The following is a 25,481-nucleotide window of genomic DNA, read 5'->3' as shown; positions in this document are numbered from 1 at the left end:
AGGCATGTCCGAAGGACTCCAGGTTTTCATTCCAACCAAGGAGGAGCACACCAGGCTGGACTCATTTATTCAACTCATCTCAGTCTTCAGCTGATCATTAGGTGGCCTCTTGATTGATTGGAACAAAAACCTGCAGCCACACAGTATGGAATAATTTGGACACGCCTGATCTAGAGCCAGTACCGGGTGAAAATTTAGTTCATGAACAAACACCTGAACAACTACATTCCTGTCAGCCTCAACAGTACTTTATATTTAGCTTTAATTACCAAATTAAGATGTTGAACATGATAAAAATTATAGCTGCAGCTCATCATGTTAACATTGTTTTGTGAGCATTTAGCTCCGAGCACTTTTTTTTTAAAACAAAGTACAGTGTCAGCATGGCTTTAGACTTGTGGCTCTTTAGCAGCTGTGGTGAAGTAATATATGGCCAAAGGGTTGTGTCAGGATGAAGGTCTTTGGCATCCTATAGCAGAAGGGTTCATCTTGGTGAGCATTAAAGTTTTAAGAGCTGTATATGTCAGTATGACAGAGTTTATTTCTCTTAGAAGGGTGTAAGCAGAAACATTGTCAAGCTGCTAACCTGGCTAAAAAATACATTTTCATTACTTTTAACCATTTTATAGCCGGAAGAATTGAACCAGATTTTTTTCTTGACATTGTTGCAGTGACACACGTGCTGAGACACTGACACGCAGAGACGACGAGACCTCACACAGACGACAGTGTGAGGTCATATGTGATGTGACACACCGGTATCTCTGCCTTCTGTCCCAGCACTGTGTCACATTAAAACCACTAAATATACCGTTTCACACCACGAGGCAGAGCCCTCTTACTCGTTGTCAGAATACAGGATGTCACTTGTAGCAGTGTTGTAGAAACTGTGACATTTCTAAGTGACGGCAATCTTCCGCTTCCTGGTCACGTCCTTCAGACTTGTTTCTCTAGATACACGTGGGACCAGACAGCATGAAAACTTGTTTGAGTGTGTGGATTGTCATGTTTTGACCCCGTATAGTTTGAGTGTGTCTGTTATCATCGAGAGGACAGGACAAACAGTAAGTGTCTAAAAATAAACTCATCCGTTACTATGAAGACAACAGAAACATAAGTTTTGATGCCAAGTCCTTAAGGGCATGTTTGTAGGTTCAGGCAATAAATCGAAGTTTGAATTTATCCTTAGACGTGAGTTATGTTCGTGTTATCTTGAAGTTGGAAAAGCTGCTGAGTGTTGGCGGAGGCCTCGCGCTCTTGAGCACCTTTTGGTTTCCAGCACTGCTTCTACAGGCAAACAGTGACACGGTGTAAAACAGATGAACCTTTGTCTACTGGAACCTCTTCTGTAGAAGGTGAGAACTTTGCTAAGACACAAGCACAGCTGTTTTCACTTGGCTGTTCTGCTTACTGTGTGTGAGAGAGAGAGATCACACCGATCAACAAGTCGACTCTGACTGTCTGGGGCGCTTACGCTGCTCTGAGAACTCTTTCTTTTTTTAAAGTATGTTGAAGTGATGGATGGTACTCATCAGTATTCAGCATCTCTGGATCTGTTGCCGTCCCTCTGGGTGCTCGGTTATTTCACTAAAATGGCAAAAACCGGATGGTGCACTGCAGAAGGATGAACTTGGACTGTCCTGTAACTGTGTGTCTTAAGTGCAAAACACACCGGCCGCATCACAGAGTGCTGTGACGTGACTCGCATCGGTTGTTGCTGATGGGAAGAAACAGATTACATAAAGTCCGGAAAATCTTTATGCTTGACGTATTGCAATATTTTGATATTTCATATTTTAAAACATAGCCATTTTTGAAGCTATGGCCGATCCCATGGCTCAGTTGTTAAACAGTTTGTGGTAGGTGATAATATTGAATTATGGCCTAACCACAGTTACGTCACTGCATTACACACAGTAGGGGACTGGTGGGACAGATGGTACTATGTTGAGTGCACGTGCTCATAGTATTGTATGTCCAAAAATTCAGTATATACCCCCAACCAGATATGATAGACAGGCCCATCAGCGGCTGGCACTTTAGGGGCCTTTTGCCTTCATTTTCCTCGAGGCTTTCTCTATTTGTGCTCTACCTTTTTTTCGCTGTCACCTTTTAAATGTCACTACTCCTCCGAGGAAAATCAGCCTCGCCTGTTCAAACACCTCTGTTTCTTTGATCCAGCTTTTCTGAGCCAAGGCCGTGCTCTCGCGACACATTATCCACTGAGGTTTTACATTGCTCATTTCACCTCTCTACACTAATTCAACTGCATTCTGCAGCCGGTGCTCTGCTATTATCCGCAGCTTGCTCTGTGCCTCTGGCAGCCTCCAGCCTGGCTGGATGAAGATGACGAAACAGCAGCATTTTGAACAGCGTTAGGACCCACCAACATCTACACGGGTTGTTTTCTTTAGTCAGAACTGGGGAAGGGGTGCGCTGATAGATCCAAATAGCTCCTTTAAAGAAGTCACAGTCACTCAAAAGTAGCTCATGATTAAGCTTTGTGAGCCAGTCTGGTTAGAAATTGTCTGAGCTCTTTGCTGTAATTGACTGTTTCATAAATGCCCCTCTTCCAAACAGCAGTTATCCAAATATAGCAAGACTTGGTTTTCTTTGCATGTTTAAGTGATGTACACGTTGCTGTAGTAACGAGCAGTTTGAAGAGTTTGGAGTGTGGTATCTTTTATTTTCGCCATACGAAACTAAAAACACAAGAGCAAAAGTGTAAGGTGGATTAAATCACATGTTTAGCTGCTCTAACCGAAGCTGCTAACAAATGTTTGACTTATTAGGATACACCTGACAGTAGCCTAATAATGAAGCTGACAAATAATGAAGTGGCAAAGGTCAGGAGCTAGGCTAGCACATAAAACTAAGTTGGCATGTTCACTTAAGTATAATTTAAAATAAAAAAACACAGCTGCACTGCTCCTGTCAGAAATATAAGCTGAGAGACTGAGGGAGAGATGAGTGTTCCCACCCAAAGCAGGTCCACTGAGGGAGACCCAGTATCCCCATGCAGAGCAAGACCACTTCCCAGCTCCGTCTGCAGACTCAGATTCAGAGTCAGAGATACTGTAAATGAGAGATGAGGCAGCTCAGGAAAATAAAGAAGTGCGCTATCCGATGGCCTTCGATAATGACCAGATATTATGAAGGATTCTGACAGGGAGGAAATCATATTCCATATAAGCTTGGGAAAGTGTCCCCTTCGCTGAGGCTATAATGGACGTAAAAGGCACAGACAGTGAGGGATTTCCACATCATCTGCTGCACTCTTCATCTGAAAATGAGAAAAAAGTGAGGCAGACTACAGTGACAGTAAAAAGGCACTCTTTTCTTTCAAGCTTGAAAACAAGTCATGCAGCAGTCTTAAGTCTAAGGAAATAATGAAAGTGTCAGAAATAAAGTAGCACAAAATGTACAGACGGATCCCAGAGCACGAGAGGGGCCTTGCTCACCAGCGTTGCTACTGGAAATGGAAAAACCTTCAGAATTCTGTTTTTAAAGGCGTCTGGGATGGACAGACAGCAGAAGAAACCGATGCACTCAGACACAGACAACACAGAGATATTAGAGAGACTGCTGGATGTAACGGGTCTCAAACACTGACTGGAAGTTAGGTGACCCAAACAACTGACATCTCCACACTGGAGCTGCTGGATACTGGCAATGACATCATGCTAAATGAGCATCTTCAGAGACTGAGAAAGCGCCAACAGCAGGGGAAAAAATGCAGACTCATTATCTCTCAGCTGACAGAATGAATTTTTTGATATATGTGGTGCCCATGTATTAGAAGCCATTCTTAAGGAGAGGAAGCAGTTGGCATATTATTCTATGACATGTGATGCTCCGCCTGACATATCTCACAAGGAGCAGAATGGGGTTATGCTAACATCTGTTGAGGAATGGGAAAAATTCAGGAGTGGTTCCTGAAATTCAAAGACTTGGGATGTTGGTGAGCACACATTGATATTGCAGAGCGCTGTGGTCAGGGCTGCGATAATGACTCCTTCATGTCAGGAAAAGCAAAAGAGCTGCAGGCCGCATGTTAGAACATAATCCACTAGCAACTCTGTCTCCATGTGCATCACATACCCAAAAGCTGGCTGGGGTTCATGCAGCCGACTCATGCCCTGAAATTTACACACTATTCAGTGTAAGCACCCAAAGTGGACCCAGTTTCCGTCCTTGCATCGTCTGTCAGATATGCACTGGAACGCACATCCAAAGATGGTGATGATGACGTGCTGCTTTTGGCCAGCCTGCTTAATGCCCCTGACAGCCTGATCTCCAGCTGCAGTCTGACCAGTGAGAGAAGATGAGAGGAAAAGATATATCCAGTCATCCGCTGCCATTTTGCTTCTCACATTGTGTCACAGATGTGACAGATGTGCTGGTGAGTCGTGTGCGCCACATCAAAAAGAATCTACACGGCAACGTTTCTGGATCTGAGCCCATTGAAACCCAAATTGCAGTTGCAAGGTATCCATGGAGACCTGTGCACACCGCTGTGCATCTTCCCCACATTACAAATGACCATGGCTGGAGGTGAGGGCACATTCAGCAAAATGAAACTTGTTAAAAACTATATGTGCTGCACGATGAGCCAGGAAAGGCTCAATGGACTCGCCATCCTCCCCACGAAGAGGAAACTGGTCCAAAGACTGGACTTCAAGGACTTTATCAGAGACTTGCTCCAAGAACAGTCAGGCCTGCATTTGGACCTAAACACTAGTCAGCAGCACACCACAAGTCATAAGATACAGCTGCAGTACATGAGCGTTCATGTTATTATTACCATCATTTCAGTTGACTGTCATATACTCTCTACATTATTCCAGTTCTGTGCACAATTTGACATACTTAATACTTAATTAATGTAGCCCTCAAGATTGAAATCTATGAAGAGCAAATTCATTTGTTCAGCCATGATTTGATCTCATTCCCCTTCAGTGAGTGTTTGATTGTACTTTTCTCTAATCACTCACCCAGTGGATGGCCTTCTGTAAAAACTTTCGCTGTCTAATTAGAGATATTTTTTCTTCATGTTTCTTCATGTTTTGAAAAAAAAAAGAATATATATATATGCAAAGCAGAGCATGGATGGGTCCATAACACTGAATTTGGAAGTTGTTGTCAGAGTTTCCATCTGTCTCACCACACGGCTAATGGCCAAGAGCTAATCTGAAATGACCATTGTTGGCTGTAGAGCTAAGGGTGGGTGGGTGGCAGTCCTGTGGCTGACCTGCCTTTATGTCCTCAATGTCCTGAAATCAGCCCTGTCCTTGATTTCAGACCCAAGGATTTGAAGTGGCAAATGTTATCATTGTAAACTGCGTATGTTCCACGCGGACAGCTGGACAGATGTAGCAGCAGTAAGTACGAGGGACAGGACTTAGCGAACAATCGATCGACACATGTTGTTGTGTATTTTACAGAACCAGGAGTTGTGCTCTTTAGCAACTTTAGCCAGGAGGATTTCACCTTATTATGACTGTTTATCCTTCTTTTCTTTATAAGGCCTTTCTGAGCATCACTATCTGTCAACATGTCATTCGTGTCAGACCATGGCTGAGAGATGCTGTCAGTAATTTCCTTATGTTACTTTCTTACTGGCAGCAAACCATGCAGCAGTTTAGTTAGTTTAGTGCGTTTTAAGGCTTTTTTTTTTTTTAAAGAAACACATCATGGGTGATCAGAGGAGAATTTAGAGCAGTGGTAGTTGTTATTGTGCACTGCCACACAAAGCCTTGAGTTTCCTACAGGTTCCTCCCTGTCTGAAGATGCAGTAAATGACCAGAGCTGGAACAGAAACACACAGACAAACTCTGAAGCGCCTGCAGAGAGGAGAGGAGTTAGAGCAGGCAGACTTAGGTGGACATGACAGGCTATTCAAAACTGTCAACAGCCTGTGGTTTATAGTCTCAGGTAATGAAAATCCCTCTGTGCTTGAAATGAAGTCCAATAATGTTGACAAAGTAATCTCAGTTTGAAGCCTTGTTGTCAGAGGAGGGAGGCTGCACCGGGCATTTCAGAATGGATTGTGAATAATTTCGACTGGTTGTCTTCTCCGTGCTGGAAAAAACATCCATAAAAAATAGATTTTAGATTACACTTGCGCAGTTATCATGGAAATAAGTGAACACTTCATAATTAGTTAATAATCAGGTGTTCTGGGGAAACTGCTTCCCCATGGGCAGATGACTAAATTAGCCACAGCTCCTGTTTCATAACTGCTTTTCTTTAGCTGCAGAACAACAGTAATCATGTTCAGTACAGCTCTCAACTCTGTGTTTTTGCAGTTTTTAAACTACTGGGAAGTGGCCCCGGCTGCAGTAAAGCATAGCGACACATTACCAAAGGCGTGTGCTGATAATCAGAAGTCTGGTTTCACTGGAACAAAAATGTATTTAAAAGTGAGAGAAAAATCATCAGTTCTCATCAAGCAATAATGCTGACATATTTGACTCTAGCATCAGTGCTTTCCTGTAAGATCTATCCCACAGTAGACTACTGAACACTCGACAGACGTTCTCAAGTGTTTGATAATATTTAACACTGGCAAACTTGTATCCTTTATTCTGATACTTCATGGTTTCATCAACATAATGTGTGCATGCATCTTAGTCATCCGTAACCTCAAAATAAACACTTATTATACAATTCTTACTGTTCATGTGTCACAGTCAGTTCGTAATCAACTCCAGTTCCTATCCTTGACGTACAACATGAAAGTGTATGAGGCATGAAATGGTCTCCGCTGGCTTTTCGCTGCACTGAAACCAAGTTGTCTTATTCTTGTTCCTGCTCTGTGTGTCTCATTATCTGCCCCCAAACCACAATTATGTGTTATGGCTACTCAAGAGAGCTTCAAGTTTAACCTTTCAGTTCGAATGAAACTTCTTCACTTGCCTCAGTCTCAGGCTCAATGAAAAGATCCATGACTCTCGACACTGATCCCTTTCTTTTCTGCTTTGTGATTGGTTAACAGAGGCATGTGACAGCCCACTCGTGACCAATCTGCCGCCATCATCATTCAGAAGCTCCTCCCAGCTGACCAGCAGCCATGGGCCGGTGTTTGCTAAGGTCAACAGGAGAGAAGGTGAGGAATCATCATCATTGTCCAACCTAAATGTTTAACCACTCACAGTGACGGCACATTTCAAGACGGATTCATGCCCTGAGCGTTGTCATGAATAACTGAGCCGATCCAGGCGCTGACTCCGGTACATGCAGGTGTACTGTGCTTGGTGCAGGATTTTGTTTCAGCGTTTCATATTTAGAGCTCCACTGGAGAGCTTTACACCTCGCAAAAGCCGTTAAGTTTGAAAAGTTTGAGTGACTTTATTGCCCAGAATTCATCACTCAGACTTAATCTAACATAGCCGTAAAATCCTTTGACATAAACGTCTTATTAGTAAGAGAGGTGGCGACCGTGATTCAGTGGTGATGAGTTCAGGTTTCCTTCACGGCAGCTTAACAGTCTATTTTCTGTGCGGCTCTCACTTTGTGGGAAAACCTCATTTGACTGACCACACACATAAAACACTCAGCAGACATTTACTTGAGGAAACACATTTAAGCATCTTGATTCACAGAGAAGGGCCACACCTCTCTGTTGCAGCCGTAATTTCAATTTTAATTTCTATTGTGTAATTTTACTTAGTTTAGAGGTTGTTTCCAGAAGTCCAGTCTGCGGTTGAAACCAGCTGCACAGAAACATTACTGTTAAATGTTAGTTGGCTCCCCACTTGTGAAAGAGAGAGAGAGAGCGGGTGAAGAAGAGAAACAAAGCTTTATTTTCTGATAGTTTCATTTATCAGAGATAAACTATCGTCAAACACTCTGCAGAGATGTTCGTGAGTTTTCAGCCTCCTTTTTCATCTCTGTGTTTCCTCCTTTGTATTCATTCATTAAATCCAACTCCAGAATCACAGTAAACAGTAAAAGAACATCAGAGTGACTATGTTGTTTCCTCATGTGTGAAAATTGCATTTAAAATACGTCTTTAATCCATCTTGGGTCTGCTTTGCCTAATCTTCACGTTTCTTCAGATGCGGTGGAAACGCAAATGGGAATGTGCCAGACTTTCATTTTCATTCCTCTGATTCCTGGAAGTATTCGGTCCTTTGAGCTGAAGCTCTATGGTTAAAACTCCTCTCTACCCTTCTCTCTTACAGCTGTGACCTTTGCCATTTTTTCACATCTGTGTTTCAAAGCATGAGCACAGTGAGGGGCTCAGAGTGCCGGCTATCCACAAAAAGTTTCACTTTGTGCAGCCTTAAACTTTATGCACTCTGTCAGTTGTTGACATCAGCAGTCAAGACGCACCTTCAGGCCAGTGAAAAGTTGGGATCGGGCCGAGAAAAAGCAGTGTCCCTCGACTGAATCTCCCTCTTCCTAATGAGATGTGTTCTCTTCTGTTTTGTGGGCTGCGGTGGTGCATTTTCCCCTCAGTGCAGGAGAGTCTTTCTGCAGGACGCGGAGCACAGAACATCAAAGGCAAACCTCAGCAGGATTCACACAGTCTGAGACGTACCTCTATGGCGGCTAGGGACAAAGAGAGGGAGACAGAGACAAAAATAGACAGGCAGACACATAGACAGAACGATAGATGGAAAGATAGGTAGGTAGATAGGACAGCAGTTACTTCCAACCATCTGTATTGTATGTAGAAATGCAGTGGAATTATATTAGACTAGTACATCAAACCCTCCACGGGGCCACCTCCTCTTAGGAGGGGTATAAATCCTAGTTGTGATTCACCCACCACAATAAAAATTCAAGAGGGAGCTCTCTACCGGCTGCTGATGTGGGGTTTTGTGAAGGGCTATCATGGCTTGTTTTTGAGCTTCTTTGAGGGAACAGCTTGCAGATTTCTTCATTTGCAGAGCTGAGTGGCTGACTGTGATGCCAGAGCGGAGAATCATGAGGGAGACTGGGATTTCTTTCTCTTTCACTCCTGCTGTAAGAATAATTTGACCAACTTGGAGACAAATCGAAGATAACCCAGCAGAATGTTGTTTTCTGAGTAATTTTCATTATGAAGGCTGTACAGTGTTTTCCTGTTAACACATTCCAACACGCTGCAACAAATTAATTTGAGAGAGGACTTGTTGTCCTCATCTCTTGGGTCTGTAGACACTGCTGAAATATAAAGCCAATCACACAGCTGGACCACTTCCAGCAGCCTACAGCAGCGGCTCCTTAAGCGTGGCGCCATGAGGACGAGGCCGGGGTGCCGCAAGATTCATTGTCCACGTATTCTGAATGCTTCACCACATTTGAAAATTCATTTTCTATTATGTTTTCCAACACATCAAAAAAGAACAAAGTCACCATTTTCAGCCATCCCACGATTAACGACTCAGCGATGTTGGCTGTCATACTAACACGGGACACTTTCCGGCTCGGGAGTTTATCAGGAGCTCAGCAGTCAGAAAAATAATGACCGCCATAGCAAGCCATGGAAATATTGGAGTTGGTAAACAGAGCTCAGAGAAATGCAGATACATCTGAGCCAAACCGCCGTACTACAGCATGACTGACAGACTGAGCATTACTTTGCTGAAGGCGTAACAGGCAGATTTGGGCTGCTTGTGGAAGACGGATATCCATCATCGTGCAATAGTGTGTTCACTGCGGTATCGCATGTTCCCAACATGGTGACTGATCTGGCTTTCTCATCACTGGTATTCATGAAAGGGAAGACAAGAAAGCGTCTGTCAGTGGAGTCAGACCTGCAGGTTGTTCTTCCCGTCATCAGAGAGTTCACTTATGATTAAATGCCTGCAACCTTTTCTAGTTTTGTTTTGTTTGTTCGACCTTTTGTGCCAAACTGGCTCGTTTGAATTTTAGAAATACCTTTTGTAACCACCAGCCTACAGTAAATAGTATCAACACGTCTTTGAGCAAAGGTCTGTCAGGGCAAGTTCAGGATCGATAGGATAGAAAATATGTTCGATATGTGTCAATGTGTGTTTTCTCAGCTTGTGAATTCCTCAGGATTCTTCATCAGTGACTCTTGTTCACCTGATACTCGCCAGGGGAAGCCATCGCTGACTCCCTGTCACTGCTGATCAGGGGCAGGAAGAAGCCAAACTAAAGAACGTAGCCAATGGATGTGAGCTGCTGCCCATCACAAAGTAGTTTTAACAGATTCGAAAAAATCTCTATCAGAGGCCAAGTGGCCAGCTGGGACGTCAAGGTTACAAAACTCCTGCATGCCTTCTTGCCCCTCGCTGCTGCCAGTTTGTCCCATCTTGGCTGGTTTGCCCATATGGAGGTTGGCATTACCAGGACTGTTCACAAATGGTGGTTTAATCCCATCACGGTGCTGCCTCCACTTCTAGTATTGTGCCCTACTATGGCTGGGCTCTGTGAATGTTGCCAACAGCAACAGGAGGAAGCACTGGCCCTGCACTGGCATTAAGTCTCATCATTCCCAGGTGGATAACAATGTGTAAAATGGACAATTAGCATGTCGTCAGGTTGGAGAAGCAGGGGCCTTGACACACAGGTTGGCAGGGGTGCTCTCGCAGCCGGCTCAGGTTTAGAGGCCAAGGAGGCATAAGCTGAAAGCTGATGGTCTCAGCAGAGTGTTGAAGAGGAGATTTTTTTATTTAATCAAGAAAAGAAATGAACTTCTACATCACGTCAACCTGAAAAGGCAGCTGGCAGAAAAGAGCATTTACAGTCGAATGTGATGCAGTGCACTAGTTGTTATTTGAACAGTCACCTCTCCTGTTCTTCTTAAGTGTGCCACTCCTTAAAATACAAGTTAATGAGGCCAGTCATGCTAAAAATCTCCTGAACGGTGACAACCTGGTTTCCACTCACAGAAAGGCACAGTATGGGATGTCTCTTTTAAAATGTGGAAAGCTCATGTGTTCTCGAATGCTTTTCCATTTCGCTTTCCTCCTCTCCCCTTCGCCCCCTCGCTCTCTCCTCCCACGATCGCCTCCCCTCTTTTCATCATCTGCTCCTGTACTTTCAGACCATGTCCTGCCCTGCCACTCTCTTGTTGTACTCCTTGTCAAAGGTGAGCTGCTGCCATTGTCATTTTAATTCAGCCATATGTGGGCTGCCAAGAAAACATTGGGATAAGTTCATTCCATCTTACAGCCAAATGTTAATGACAACATTTAACATTTATCGGTAAATGTTAATGGCAGTATTTAACATCTAAACGGTCTCTGTTTTTCAGTGGGCCATACTGATAATTGCACATTAGAACCACTGTAATTATGCTGAAATAGGCTTGGAACACTTCATCAATCCCCAGTAATCATTTTCTGGAAGCACTAATTTAGATTTGAAAAGGGGATTTAAACATTAGCAGAGGGCTGTAGGTTGAAATTAACCGTGTGGAGGGAACCATATGAGGTATTGATCTTTGTGTGATGTTTATGCGCCCCCTCTGCCTCTCCAGGTGCCGATTTAATGCTGCTCTTAAACACCATATCTAGTTAAATTCCACAGCTCCTCCGCTTAAATCCTCTTAATCTGAGGTAGTCACTCTCTCCATAAATCTAATTATAAGGGTAAATATTGCTTGATTCCTTGACAAAATGCAGCTAAAAGCCTCTCACCTTAGCTCTCTTTCTATATTGCCTTTAAATCCCTCACTCAATTTACTGATTATAGCCTGTGTTGTAAATCCATGAGAGCGCCTTAAAAAACACTGTAACTGAGATTTTTATGCTGTGACCACCCAACTGATTTACTGCTGTTACTGAGCATCTGTCCAGATGTCTATTTTACCAATACTCAGCCACATTAATGAAGCATACTACAATATATTTGTGAAACTACACACTTCATTGACTCATATAAGCCTTCTGTCAGTCTGAGTCCCATTATTTCAATCCTGCCTCCCACTTTTTGTTGCAATTCCCCGAAGTCAGCATCTCCAGGGGCTGCTACTAATTTTACTCAGACCCCTAAAACTGCTTTCTTTGCCATACCTGTTGTCAAGGTGTGTACCCTGGACATTACCTGACGCTATGTTAAAAATGGCTCCTTTTAGCACTTGTGTCCTATTTTGATTTGTTGCGTCCCACCTCTGAGGATGTTAATATAGCTGCACATTATCTCCCAGGTTGTCAGAAAAACAGCTTAAGCTCCACCTTAAATCCACTGCAACTACAGTATATGACTCTCCAACTCAGATCAGCTTAAAGCCCTTTTAAATCCCTCCCCAAGCCCACACGGACGCATTTACAAATCTTGACCTGGTTATACTGTCCGTCACTCTGCCTGCCTGTCTGTGTCTTACTGCCTCTCTTTGAGATTTTCCTCTTGTAATCACTTGTATCCTTTTCCCCATCTGTGCTGTTTTTGTCTTCCTGTCCCCTCTGGTATCTTCACCTTTCCATCACTGGGTACTGCGTGTAAAAACGGTGCTAAGCAAACATTACTTTCATTTAGCACACACATCTGCTTTTTCTAGTGAAGCCGTTGCCCGTGCGTGTCGACACTTACACGGTGGAGACTGGAATTAGAACAGAATGGATGGACATAATGTGCTGGAAGTTGTGCTCTTTTACTGTCTTATTAAGAGAGACAGGGCTGAAGTTAATTCTCACTGTGGAGAAGGCTCAGCGAGGGCCTTGTCTCGCTGTGGCTGTGGTGTTACAGGAGCTGGCTGAAGGGTCTCGCTGTGGTCCAGCCTCCATTACTTAAAGAACAGTTTGTGGTAATAGAGAACAGGACTGGATTGTTCCACATATTTAAAAAGCCATCAAGTTTGTGTGTAGCGTTAATATCATTAATGAAAAATATGATGAAATGTGTTCGTCAGTTACCTTTATATACATGACTAAGACAAGATGATGACGAGACGGCACTGATCATTCATGTGATTATATCAACATGCGATACTGTTGGGGAAAGAAGATGAGATGAGATCTTTATTTTCACTGGTAAAAAAGAGAAGACAAAATATTGTAGACTGTTGCAATGCAGCAACATACCAGGTCAACAGTAAGCGTCGGTGTGGACAAAATTTCAATTTACCTCTTTTACTCTTCATGCTCAATAGGTCATATATTAAGCTAATGCTTTCTCATGTCATATCCAACAGTTGAGCAACAGTTGTGGTGCTATCTGGTTGTAATTCAGCAATGCCTAATTAGCCACATAGTGAGCTCTTAAAATATGATGTACAATAGGCAGGGCTACATTTGATCCTATGAAGACCAGGTGCAACTGGCTAACGCTGTGTGAACGGTCTGTAGAAAATAGAGAGTTTTTACAGCTTGTTGCAGAAGTGCTTGAATCCATTCAGCTGGGAAATTGAAGATCTTCAACCCTCACTGAAGATCAAACAAAGACAATGCAGAATATATTTGGTGTTTCTTTAGTTTATAGCATAAGAAATCCTGCATATGGCTTAACATCTTGAAAATGGGGTTGTTTTGCCATTCATCCAGGATTATTACATAGTCACTTTAGGACAGGTTAGGCCACTCAGAAATGCCAGCATTTAAATAGTAGTTCCATACATGTATACATGTACTATACATGGAAGGGAATTCCAGCTTCAAAAGATCAATTCTTGTGTCAGGGTTTGTTCTTTTCTTTAACATACATTGGGTTGTGTTGATTCATACAGCGATCAGTATTGAAATCTGCTCCACATTTAAACTGATCCCAGTGGCATGTGGAGGTTTCCCAGTTGGTTCAACAGATGCAGATTCTCTTTTTGAGTTAAAAAGATGTTAGGCGCTGTGATGGCGCTCTTATCTGGAGAAAATCAAGGACACTTGTAAAACACTTGTGGTTTCTGATGGGCCCGAAGTGGCTGCTGTGGGAACTGGACTTGTTATCTCTGAGTTTCTGTTCCACCCCTGCCACCATAAAAAAGTCATAATCCAGCCGTGAAACCACACGTCCTTGGCCTGTATCCACTGTGCCAGGATGAAGCATCCAAAACAAAATTCCCTTTGATGCTTTCATGCTAGCCCAAATAAATCCATGTATGATTTGCAGCGGTGACACATATTTACTTCTTTTGAGGGATGCACTAATTTTGGGAACTTGTTGGAAAACTTGAGTAAATGAGAACATGGACACCGAAATCCCCAGCGTACACTCAGCAGATTGGCAGAAGATTGACCTTTTAGTAGAAAACTGTATTTTATGGCCCCTGGATGAATTAATTTTAGTAGTAAAACATTCAGCACTCAATACTGCAATTTAGTTTAGGTTTATTTTAAAAGCTGTTTTTGTTGAGCAACCATGTACTAATCAGACTTGTATTGATTTTAGCTCCCGGCACACTTTCCACCAGCACATCCTCAGAAAACAAGGTCACACTCCAAAGCCTGTGGTTAGAGAGACCTTTTGCTATGAATTTCATAAATCCATGACTTCTTTATTCTTTGATCAGATAGTTCCTGGTTTTATATTTTGCCAATTTTAGATTATTTAAGCATTTCCAGGTCACCTTTTACAACCATGTCTCCTAAAAATGACATTTATATAATACTAATTTCCAACAGCAAATATGTTTTTTGAGAACTGGATTGTATTGCCACCTGAATTACAAAATAGATAAATAGAATAAATAGGAAATAAATAAATAAATTAAACATGTCTGCAATGTAAAAAAATGTAATTTGCTAATTTACAACATACTTCTGCTCTGAAACGATATCCAGTTCTAAAATGCGAGGCTCGTTGATGATGATTCTGCTCTGACACTCTCACCACTTGGTTGAGGTTAAAATAAGATTGTGTCTTAGTTAAATATTGACTTGAAGCATTGGTCACCGTGTGTTAACTTCATTAACAATTGATCCGAAACCACTATCTTTCCCTAACCTTAACTAAAGTGCTTTTATTCCATACACCTAAACTTAGTCTTGATCTCCACAATCCTTGTCACCATCCGTGCCTCCAACAACCCTCCACTCAGGGGATTTCCATAAAACAAGAGTATAAACACAACCAAAGCAAAAGAGAGAGATGCAGGAGTGATGCCTGCTCCAGGAAGGGAGAGTGAACAACAGACCAGCTCCTATAGCCTTAGGGCCCAGGTGAGGTTAATCAGCTGATGACCCCCCCATGTCAGCCAAGGTTCCACCTTGACATCTGAAAATACAATACAAAGTAATATAAAAAGGAGAAATGTTTTGCGTTTCCCACAGAAATGTCCCCTTCCATCACACAAACAACCACATGAATACTGTAACCATGTGACGTTCAACCACAGACCAAACGTACGCATCAAAAGGCTGAGGTCATAAGTGTCAAGTGTCAAACAAAGCGGGCTGCAGCTAGACTAAACATAGTTCAAGATGCTCTGCTTTTACCATGTTCCAGCTACCAGCACACAAAACTGGAAATAACATAAGATAAGATCAGAGATAAGATAAGACTTTTTTTTATCCCACGCCGGGGAAATTCACCTGTGTCAGCAGCAGAATAAAAAAGGAGAGGTAGAAAACAGAACAAGTAGAACAAATAGAGAATAAAAAAATATACAAAATAAAACCAACAATAGATTAAAAAGACACAAAATAAAATCAACTATAGAAGGTTATCTGCATTACATACAAAGAGCGCTAAACCAGAGTAGCAAACCCAGAGGTATGTCTAAAACAAAGCCATCCAAATCATCTCAACACTCTTTACAAGCTAGCTATATTTAAAAAAAACAATAAGTGATAGGCAGTATATGACCTTGTAGTAGTATCCATATGTGATGTAAACACCACAGGGCTCCATCACCACTTTGTAACACCCCTGAAAGCCAGAGGGAAGAGAAAACATTAAACATTCATTAGTCTTGGATTTCAACATTAATAGTTCATAAACAAAGTACCATAACGCCTGTCCATGAAAATGATGATAAACCTTTTATCTATTAGCGATACATAATGGGACCGTAGCTCATCCAGCACCTCCACCTCAGTGCGCCTCATCTCAGACTTGGCCAGTCATACAGCTGCTGGCAGGCAGATGAACCACAGGCTGCAGCAGTGACTCAACAGGTGAAGGGCCCACAGCGGACGGCTGGAGTAGAAATGCGTAGCCACCTTAGCTTGTTTTCCAGCCAGATAAAGCAGACATTTCTGATAATCTTTGACACAGGTTTGGTTTACTGCAGCCCCCACTTACAGGCAGTGTGTACCAATAACAGGGTATCGCAGCCAGGTCATGGGTGGTGCTGGAGCCGAGCAGTTGACAATACTGAACATATTCATGTTGATGGGTGGATACTTTACAGTACAGTACAAGAAGATGCCAGTGACATAGAGGCAGAGGTCTAGTAGAGGTCTGGCATCAATGGAGTAGGTGGAGGTATGGGTGGTGCTGGAGTGGGGGAGAGATGGTAGGTCGCCTCTAGTTCCCGGCCTCTGGCTCACTGTCAGTGACTAACAAACAAACAAAGCAAAACACCCCAAGGCCGAGTGAATGATGTGGCATGTGCAACACAAAAACAAGTTAAGACAATAAAAAAAAATTGCACTCGTAGGCAGCTTTAAAATGTGAAAACTTCCTTTCTTTGATTTCATTAGCGGGAACCATCAGCCTCCAGATATTTCCCTCCAGCTCCTGACAGAAATGTGAGGGGAAACACTTGGCAAGAAAAAGCTTCAACATGAATTCTGTTATTTGTTACAAACTCCACTCACATTTCAAAATACTCACTATTATACACAAATCAGCTACTAGGCTCAATGACATGTCTTTTACACAATCATGTGTTCACAAAGTGGTGAACTTCGCTCCATCCTCGCTTGTGACCGACTGAGCCTTTCCAGGATGCTCCTTTCATCCCTAATCATGATACAATCACCTGATACACATCAACCTGTTTACCTTTTACTTACCTTTGAAAGAAATGGTACGCAGGACTGGTCACGACTCAGTTGATGCACGAAATTTGGCAATGATGGCGATGACCAGCATTCGGACAGCTGTAAGCGTTTTCACTTTAAATAGACAAAAATACTCATATACTCAACATATATACTCAACATATGATGTCATTGCCTCAACTTGTGAGGTGTGTGGACACTAATGTCTCTCCTCTGGCAGTCAGTGAGTCGTCTTCTCCAGGTGGCCAAGTCCTACTTGCCAACAGTGTGGGAATTAGTGCATGTGATGTGTTTTCAAGTGTCAGTTTAATCAGAAACAAGCATCTAAAAGCCAGCTCTGCTTGGACCCCGACTTTCTTTCTATCACCTTCCACCCCACCTCTTCCGGTGTTTGTCACCTTGACATCATCTTGATGACCCCTCAGCCCACGTCTCCAACCTCAGAGCACACCTGCCCCTGAAGGTGTTTGGTTGGTTGCTCTTCTGATGTGGTTGACCCCGAAAGTTGCGGCCTCCTTACTGGTTAATTCTTTGTGATAATGTGCCAATTTTAATGTCCAGCGGTGCAGCGATGCAATGTTCCTGACCTGTTTTTAACCCCAATTACCTTCCTGAGCAGAACAAAAGCTTTGGCGTCATTACAGACAGTTAGGTAGAGAAAACAGGGAGATGTACTGGATCAGAACTGACAGGCATGCGTGACAGAAGCTGTTGTTTCGGTGATCAAACAAGCGATGTGTGACTAACATGGTGGATTTAGTGAATAATGTTTTCCACTCACATTTCCATATATACACCCGACTCGCCCTCATTTGGACCCTTTCTGCTTTCCTCTCTTCCTAATGAGCATAGTTATCTACCTCTCTGTCTCTTTGTTTCCTGGATTCTTCCTCTCCTCCTAATTCCTCTTCTGCAGTCCTGTAGATGTCAGTTTATCTGCTTCTCTCCCTCCATCACTCTTTTTCTCTACCTCCATTGTCTGTGTTCTTCTCTTCTTTCATCTCCGATCCAGCAGTAATGAGTAAAGGTCAGTGTGCCAGCTCTCTCCTGTTGTGCTGTCAGTGTTCATGTCTGTTACTGAGGTACTTATTAGCTCTGGCCTTTAGCTGCTGCCCTAACGAGCAGCCAGCACAGCACTGGAACAGCTGGTGGAGGAAGAAAAACACAGAGGCAAGAGGAAAGAAGAGGACCTCAGACACTCAACCCAAAGGATGCTGCATTAATTTCCTGTCCATAAATCTTATTTTAATCGTTATAGAAGCAAAGGTAGGTAATCATGCTTTTCTGTAGTTTACAGAAAGAAGTCATGTTAGCACAAAAGTCACGATGACATGAAAAACAACTTTCAAAGTGACAGGATAACAGCATGATGCAATTTTGTGAAAACTGTTTCCCTTCGTTTCCAAAGGCAGCTGAGTCAGATCCTAGAAGTTCTTCTCCTTTAGTACATTTTAATGATGATAATTCGAGTGTTAATCAAGTTTTAAACACTAATTACTTCATTTATATTAAATCTCAAACATCCCTTTGACCCGGAAGTCGGATATGTGGAGCTTAATTTTGCAATTTCAAAGTGATTTGGGTTTGAATGGATACACTTTTGTGCATTTGTAAGTGCATAATGCACATATATGATCTGATGAGTTTGATAAGGGTCGAACTCCATGCTGATATAATGCTCATTACAGACCAGATTTTTATTAAATTTTATTTTTTGGATGGATAAGATGTTGCTAGCCTTAGCTCAATACCAAAACAGCTCATTAAACCACGTTTTGGGCTCAAAAGCAGGACGCAGGCAGGTAGGTTTAATGTGTCAAACAGGCAACTATAGACAGTCAAAACTCACAGCTAAGTCCAAACAGACAGGCAGGGCTGAAGAAGCAGGTTAGGTAGCAAACAGGTGAGGAAGCTCAAATACTTTTGCTAAGATGGTTCAATGGACAATCAGGCAATGAGTAGGTGCAAATACACTGCTATATTAGGACACTAATAGGTGAATGGTGAGCAGGCAGGTGAAAGAATCAGGTCACTGGAACGACAGGTGAGTTTGACTAACAGACTCCTTTTCCATAGCAGGAAAAGCACAGGTGTTACTAATAGCATGAATTAATGCTCTGCTCTCTTCAGCTGTCCCAGTAAGCCATGACAGTGTAACAGTGAGCCAGCATGAACAACGCCAGGACCCTGAAGCTGAAGCAGCTAAATAAAATTCAGCCATCATTAATTTTAATATGTATGCATGTGCATTTCCTTCTTTGACATGTCAAAATGGCTACAATGAGTGTGTGTCGGTATTTGATGCTCTGTGAATGGCCAGGCCTGTACGGTGGCTGTTTGGGGTCATCTCAGACTCAGCTTGTTAAGGTCAGCTAAGCTGTACCCCGTCAGTGTACAATGCACTAAAACTCTTTTGTCCACTGGGCTGAATGGTAGGTTCGGATCGCTAACAGTGGAAAAACTTGATCATTGGAATTATTTACTGGGACTGAGCCGTTGATGACGGTGTTATTAGATACCTGTCAGTACAGCTGTTTGTAGACCACAAAAGGTCTGTTGTCATTGAGAGGATTCACTACATTTCAAACTGGCATTACCATCCACTTCCACGTGTAAAAAAAGATCCGTCCCACAGCACATATGTGGAACAATCCTCATGGGGTTCATGGCCGGCTGTGTGACTACAATAACCGTTTACGATCGAAGTATAAAGTGGCCTCATAATGAATGTGATGAGATGGGGGAATGTGTCTGCTGCAGGCTGCGTGTCTGAAGTGTTGTGGTATTGATTATATTGGCCTTGTGTCAGCATGACATCACCTTGGCAATGCAATCTCAAGTGCTCTTTAAACTGGCTGTTTTATCATGTGTGACTCTGTGTGTGTGTGTGTGTGTGTGTGTGTGTGTGTGTGTGTGTGTGTGTGTGTGTGCATGTGTGCGTGTCGAGGGTTGGTTGGGTTGTTTGTGTGTGTGTGTGCTCTGTAGGGGAGAAATCCCTCCATCTGCTTTGCGGGTGCCGTGGATTTGCTTTGCCCTGACTCAGCACTTTGTGTTAAACATGTACGTGCACATGCACACGCACACACACACACACACAACCTTCTCAGTATTCAAAGTGTTGTTATCTTGTAGCAGCCTTTTCCATCACCTCCAATATTTCTTCATAATCAAGTTCTGCCATTGCTCTCTCTCTCTCTCTCTCACACACACACACTCACACACACACACACACACACACACACACACACACACACACACACACACACACGCCTGCAGCATCCAGAGTAGGAATGGAATTGCTCCATTCCTCTGCTGTCTCTCTGTCACAAACCACACTCTCCTCTCACCTCCTCCTCTGACTTTCTGCAACAGGTTCAGCATCCCTGACTTGAAGCTCATCCTGTGAATGCATCGCCTGGTCAGTCATGAAAGTTGCTCGTTTGCTTCCTGTTTGGAACTGGACTTCTCACAGAACTGAGGACTGTCTTTTTTCAAGTCAAGCCATTTTGTTGCTTGCCTCTCTTTTTGCTGAGTTGTCAATTTTAAATGCCACACACATTTATTTCACTTCACAAAAAGATGACTGTGCCAAAAGATTAAATCAGAAATTTGAGCTCAGGACATTAACTGGATACAATCAAGATGTTTAACTGGAGCGTACAGTAGTTTCTTAAAAACCCCAAAATGTATCAGGGTTCATATCAAATGTTTGAAAGTGAGTGAAAAGATCAAAATTGACATAAACCACACAGGACTCCCTTCTTTACCTCCACACCACAATGACTTCTTGAAGCAACAAGCAGATTTCTTATGCCTAGATACACAATACTGAGGTGAAATCAGTTCAACAGATCTGCTCCTTTAAAAAACAGTTGTTGAAAACTAAATGTGTTAGCCTTATGTCTAATTAACAAAATCTTAAACCTTTATCAAAAACATACTGTAACTCACTGCAGTGATGCAATTCAGCATATACTATATGATCTTTGGCAATACAGAATATTTCCGAGAGAAAAATTGAAAATATTGCAGTGTCCAGATGTGCAAAGATGATAAAGACACATCCACTCAGGCAGATGCTGCTGGCAAAGAAGCGTCTACTGAATACTGACTTGAAGGAGGTACTTTTTGCCACACTTATGCAAACAAGTACAGTATATTGAATTATATATTTCTAATTAGCTGAGATCAGTCCGTCTGTTAATCCGACTCAAAAAAGCCACATCAACACTACTTTGATTCATTCTGAGCCAATGAACACTTTTTATATACACACTTGTTTTGGTATAAATGAACCACTCCAGTTTCCTTCTTGGCCTCCTGTGAAATGTTCACAATGACCATTCACACTGTGCCAGTCAAAGGCTTACTGTAATTCATATACAGTGGTATCAAAATGTGATGATTTTCACCGTGGCAAATCTTTCCACCACAGTTTGCCGTTGCAGTGACGGACATCCTGCGCGGTTGTTCAGTGAACACAGTGTGAGTTCATCTCACACATCCCTGGATGTCCTCTCCAGCTGCTGCAGCAGCTGTGGCCTGGACAGAGAGGGAGCATGTTACCCTGAAAAACATAGGAGGGACGTCAGCTCTGCAGATCACTGAGCTGAAAGGACGAGAGCTTCAGCTCAGTGATTTAGGTGGAAATGTGAACGAACAAGCTATTAAATGATTTCCTAGCATATTCCACAGGGCCTCTGAAGCGTCGTCACCTTGGTAGCCCCATAAAAACCAGAGCAGATACATTAAATGGCGGGACACATCTTGACACTTGAGCTGTGGAGAGTCATCAAATTGCTTTAAATACCGTCTTGGTGCTTCACAGTCTAATTCATTTCCTTCAAGTGTTTGTGACTCAGATATATCCCACTTAATGTCTTTGATTATGAGGATTTATTATTTGTCATCATTAGAACAGTGTTTGATATAGTGCAGGGCTTTAAATCTGTGAGCATATAAGTGGACTTAAATCAACTATCAATCAAACTATGTTTATACTATCTGATGATTCTCAGTCATCCAGGTCACGGTGATCCAGGGAGGGCCTCTCATCCGAGGGGCTTCTTCAGTTCTAACTGACTGCACGTATTTAACCTCTGTGGGGTCATTATCAAGTTCATTGACACCACCTAGTGTGTTAGTGCTCCTGGTTGTTGTCACGGCAGTCATTAGAGTCAGTCATCGAAGGTGACATGAGGCCAAGTGTGAATGGTTCCAGGCTGTCATTTTATCATCCTGTACCATTCTGAGGGTGTTCATCCCAAAATGCACGGCAGGATGTATGGTGCTGCTGAACGAAGCCCCTTGGATGAGAAGCAAAATGTTTTCAAGTATCTACAGCGAAGTCCAGTTACCCCAGATTCAACCATCCTTGGTTTTCTAATGTATTTTGCAACAGTTCAGCTAAAGAGCCGGGTTTTCTCTTTGACCGTACTGACTACTAAAACCTTCAGAAACATGAGCCAATATGCCTCCCCAGTACCTTAACTCTTCTCTTTGACAGTCCAGTCACCCACAAACTCCTCACCACTAACCTATGGACATTACTCAAACACATAAACAAGCAGTTTGCATTCATATCCAAAATTGGAGATTTATTATTTTCCAGATCTACAGTCATACCGCAGAGTGTCGACCATAAATTCACAGTGTTAAAATTTCATTTCAACTAGATTAAAATGTAATGAATCACATTTCGCTTCCACAATTTGTCTCTCGATTCTCGCTATCTGTTCTCTCACCTCCGCCAGCCTCTGTATCTCCTCCCTTCTCACTCACACTCACACACACTCTTAAACACACATGCACACACACACACACACACACACACACACACAGTATATGAAGTGTAAGGTGATTCTCATCATTAAAACACACTCTTTGTCTCTGTCCCTTTGTGCAGGAGCTGGAGGTTGGTCTCCTCTCGTCTCAGACAGATACCAGTGGCTGGAAGTGGATCTGGGGAGGCGGACCCAAATCACTGCCGTTGCCACACAGGGACGCTACGGCAGCTCTGATTGGCTGATGGGGTACCTGTTGATGTTCAGCGACACTGGACACAACTGGAGACAACACCGGCAAGAAGACAGCTTAGGGGTAACTCAAAAAGATGAAATGTAGAGGACGACTACTTTTCAATTGCAAACACAAAAGTGAACACCACCTGGATGACTTATGTCATCTACATCATGAGGAATTGTTTGCCAGCACATTTGCCAGGTTTAAAACACTGATTCTGACTGTATCAGTAAAATAACTGAATGCATTTAAATGCATTATTAAGCTTTGCGGTTATGTTTAGGCACTTAAAGCACTTGGATAGGAGCTGGGAAAGAGAATAGCCTTAGTTAAATATTGAAAAAGTCAATAGTGATTTAAAATATATGAACATTAAATCAGAACTGCAACCGTTTTTCTAACCTCAACCAAAGTGTTGCCTTGTTGTTGCCTAAACCTCGAAACCCTGCACTCTGAACACCCAGCATCCACCACCACCCTCACAGCCAGTGAAGATAACCCAGGCAGGATTTACATTTCCTACCAAATGTAATTCAGAAAACATATTAGTAGTATATCAACATCATTAACAGGGCTGCCTATACTGTACATGCAAAGCTATGTAAAAACAGCATCAATAAAAAAAAAACATACTGACAAAGCACTAATGTATTTAAATACACAACTTTTCCATGAAACTGCAACAATCTGCATGCTGTGTTTGTCGGCTGGAAGAACGTGATTGGTTAAACACGACACGTAAGAATTTTATCATTTTTTAGATAGCTTTTTGCTGCCTTTTTATTTTACTTATATTATTCTGGCTGTTGGAGCAGTCTTCAATGTAGCGCTAAGGAAAGCTTCAAAAATGTTTCTGTGATGACAACGTAAATGTGACAAAACAATTTTAAACAAAAAACACAAAAGAGACCATGAAATATCTGCTGGATGCTGGATTACTTATCTTGAACAGTTTCAAGTCTCCACGGGGCAATTTGAGTTTGTGCTGAAATGACTTCAAACCAATGGCTGAAGAAAAGTGATGAAAAAACTGAAAATATCCTGCAGTAATGCAGTAGACACCATTTGCAGTTATGAGGATTGAAAATACACACTTATACTGACGCTGTATTTCAGCAGCTGTGAGGACAGTTTGGGAGGGAGTGCAGCGCAGCACTCAGGTTCATATAAGTTAAAATACATTTGGCCTCACTGTCATAGACGTAATTTACATTTCTGTGGGGACTGGTACTGCCTGCAGCGTCAAGCCTGCTCACCAGGAGCCTTTCACTCTTTATTAATAATGGATGGAACAATGAAAGGAACCTGGGCAGGGCTCTGTCGGCTGCACGGAGCTGCTGTCACACAGTTAAGCCTCTGCTGACAGGAGGTTGGGGCTGTTGTTAGAAGGACTGCCTGGTGCACAGAAAGTCACAGCTTTGATTCCTGCAGCGGCGAGTGTGTCTATCAACAGTCTCCAAGCAAGTCGCCGACAGAACGCTCGCCAGCTCCGTCCTGATAAGAGACTCAGTGCCTAAAATGTAAATGTGGGTGTGAAATCTGACTGCAACATGCATGTGGGGACTTAAATATTCTGTAGTGCAGCTGATACTCATGTATGAAGCCCCCCGCCCCCTCACAGCAGAGACACTTTCCTCTGCTTTCCTTTAGCACCCTGGCTCCTTCATGTCCGCGTTTGTTTCCCAGTCTTCATTTTCTCTCTTGAAATCATTCTTTCCCAGCTTTTCTAGCACCTTTGAAGCCAATGCCCGTCCCATGTTGCGGTACAGAGAGAGAACAGTAGACTGCAGAATGACTGATCACCAGCAAGCAAACTGCTGTATGTCAGGAAGCCATGCAGACTCAGAGGCAGTCAAGCATCTCCGCTCTCCTTTATGGAAGACGGTACACCCTTCTTGTTACAGTAGCAGCCCGGAGAACAGCTTTTGATTCCGGTTTGACAGGATACGATTTTCTCACAGTGAAGGATGCAAACTCTCTGAAGGCTGGGAGTCATCTCTAAAAAGAGAGAACAGGGCATGACTTCTTGCAGCTTAAAAAATTGTTGATTTGACACTCAGCATGAAAGGTGATAAACCCAGATCAGCTCTCGGAGTGTTTTTTAAAGCTCTGTATATTAGTCAGGCCAGCTTAGTGTGTCGGTTAAGGAGGAGATTTGACTGCAAAAACAGCTGTATCAGTCAGCTTCTCGGCTTGGATGCTCCGTCTTTCCCCCTTTGCTCTCCAGTGCTGGAAAGAAAAAGAGTACATTTACTCAAGTACAACCCTGACTCTGGGACAATGTGTAAAATGCAAATAAAAACAGAATGCAGTCATTTGCAAACAAACTTAATATAGTCTTTATTTATTTGACAGCTATAACCACTACTTTTGATTTTTTTTTCTTTCTATATAAAACATTGGATCAGTTTATCTACAATGTACTGTTAAAAATCAGCCTTTTTGGCTTGTGACCTTATAAAACCTTATAAAAAAAGTGTGTAGTTGGGGTCCATTGTCGCATGTTTCAAGTGGTGAAATGTAACTAAGTACTTTTTATCCAAGTACCATACTATTTCAAAGAGGTTGTATGACACTGGGGTCCATTTTACTTCACTGTGTACTTTTACTTACTTAAATAATACA

The 25,481-nt window shown here is 42.6% G+C and overlaps 1 protein-coding gene across 1 annotated transcript in view; it reads left to right on the top strand.

Annotated features, from left to right (window-relative positions):
* The first annotated feature begins 4,607 nt into the window (after nt 1-4,607).
* LOC121605392 (contactin-associated protein-like 4) overlaps nt 4,608-25,481 on the top strand; it is an 80,971-nt gene continuing 60,097 nt past the window's right edge. Inside the window, exons 1-3 of the mRNA XM_041935284.1 lie at nt 4,608-4,758; nt 6,998-7,108; nt 22,741-22,934. Coding sequence (XP_041791218.1) covers nt 4,608-4,758; nt 6,998-7,108; nt 22,741-22,934 — 456 coding nt within the window. The remainder of the gene's footprint in view (nt 4,759-6,997; nt 7,109-22,740; nt 22,935-25,481) is intronic.

This window comes from Chelmon rostratus, chromosome 4 (genome assembly GCF_017976325.1).
Source record: "Chelmon rostratus isolate fCheRos1 chromosome 4, fCheRos1.pri, whole genome shotgun sequence".
Classification (NCBI taxonomy): Eukaryota; Metazoa; Chordata; class Actinopteri; order Chaetodontiformes; family Chaetodontidae; genus Chelmon; species Chelmon rostratus.
This window is presented reverse-complemented; position numbering and strand designations above follow the sequence as displayed.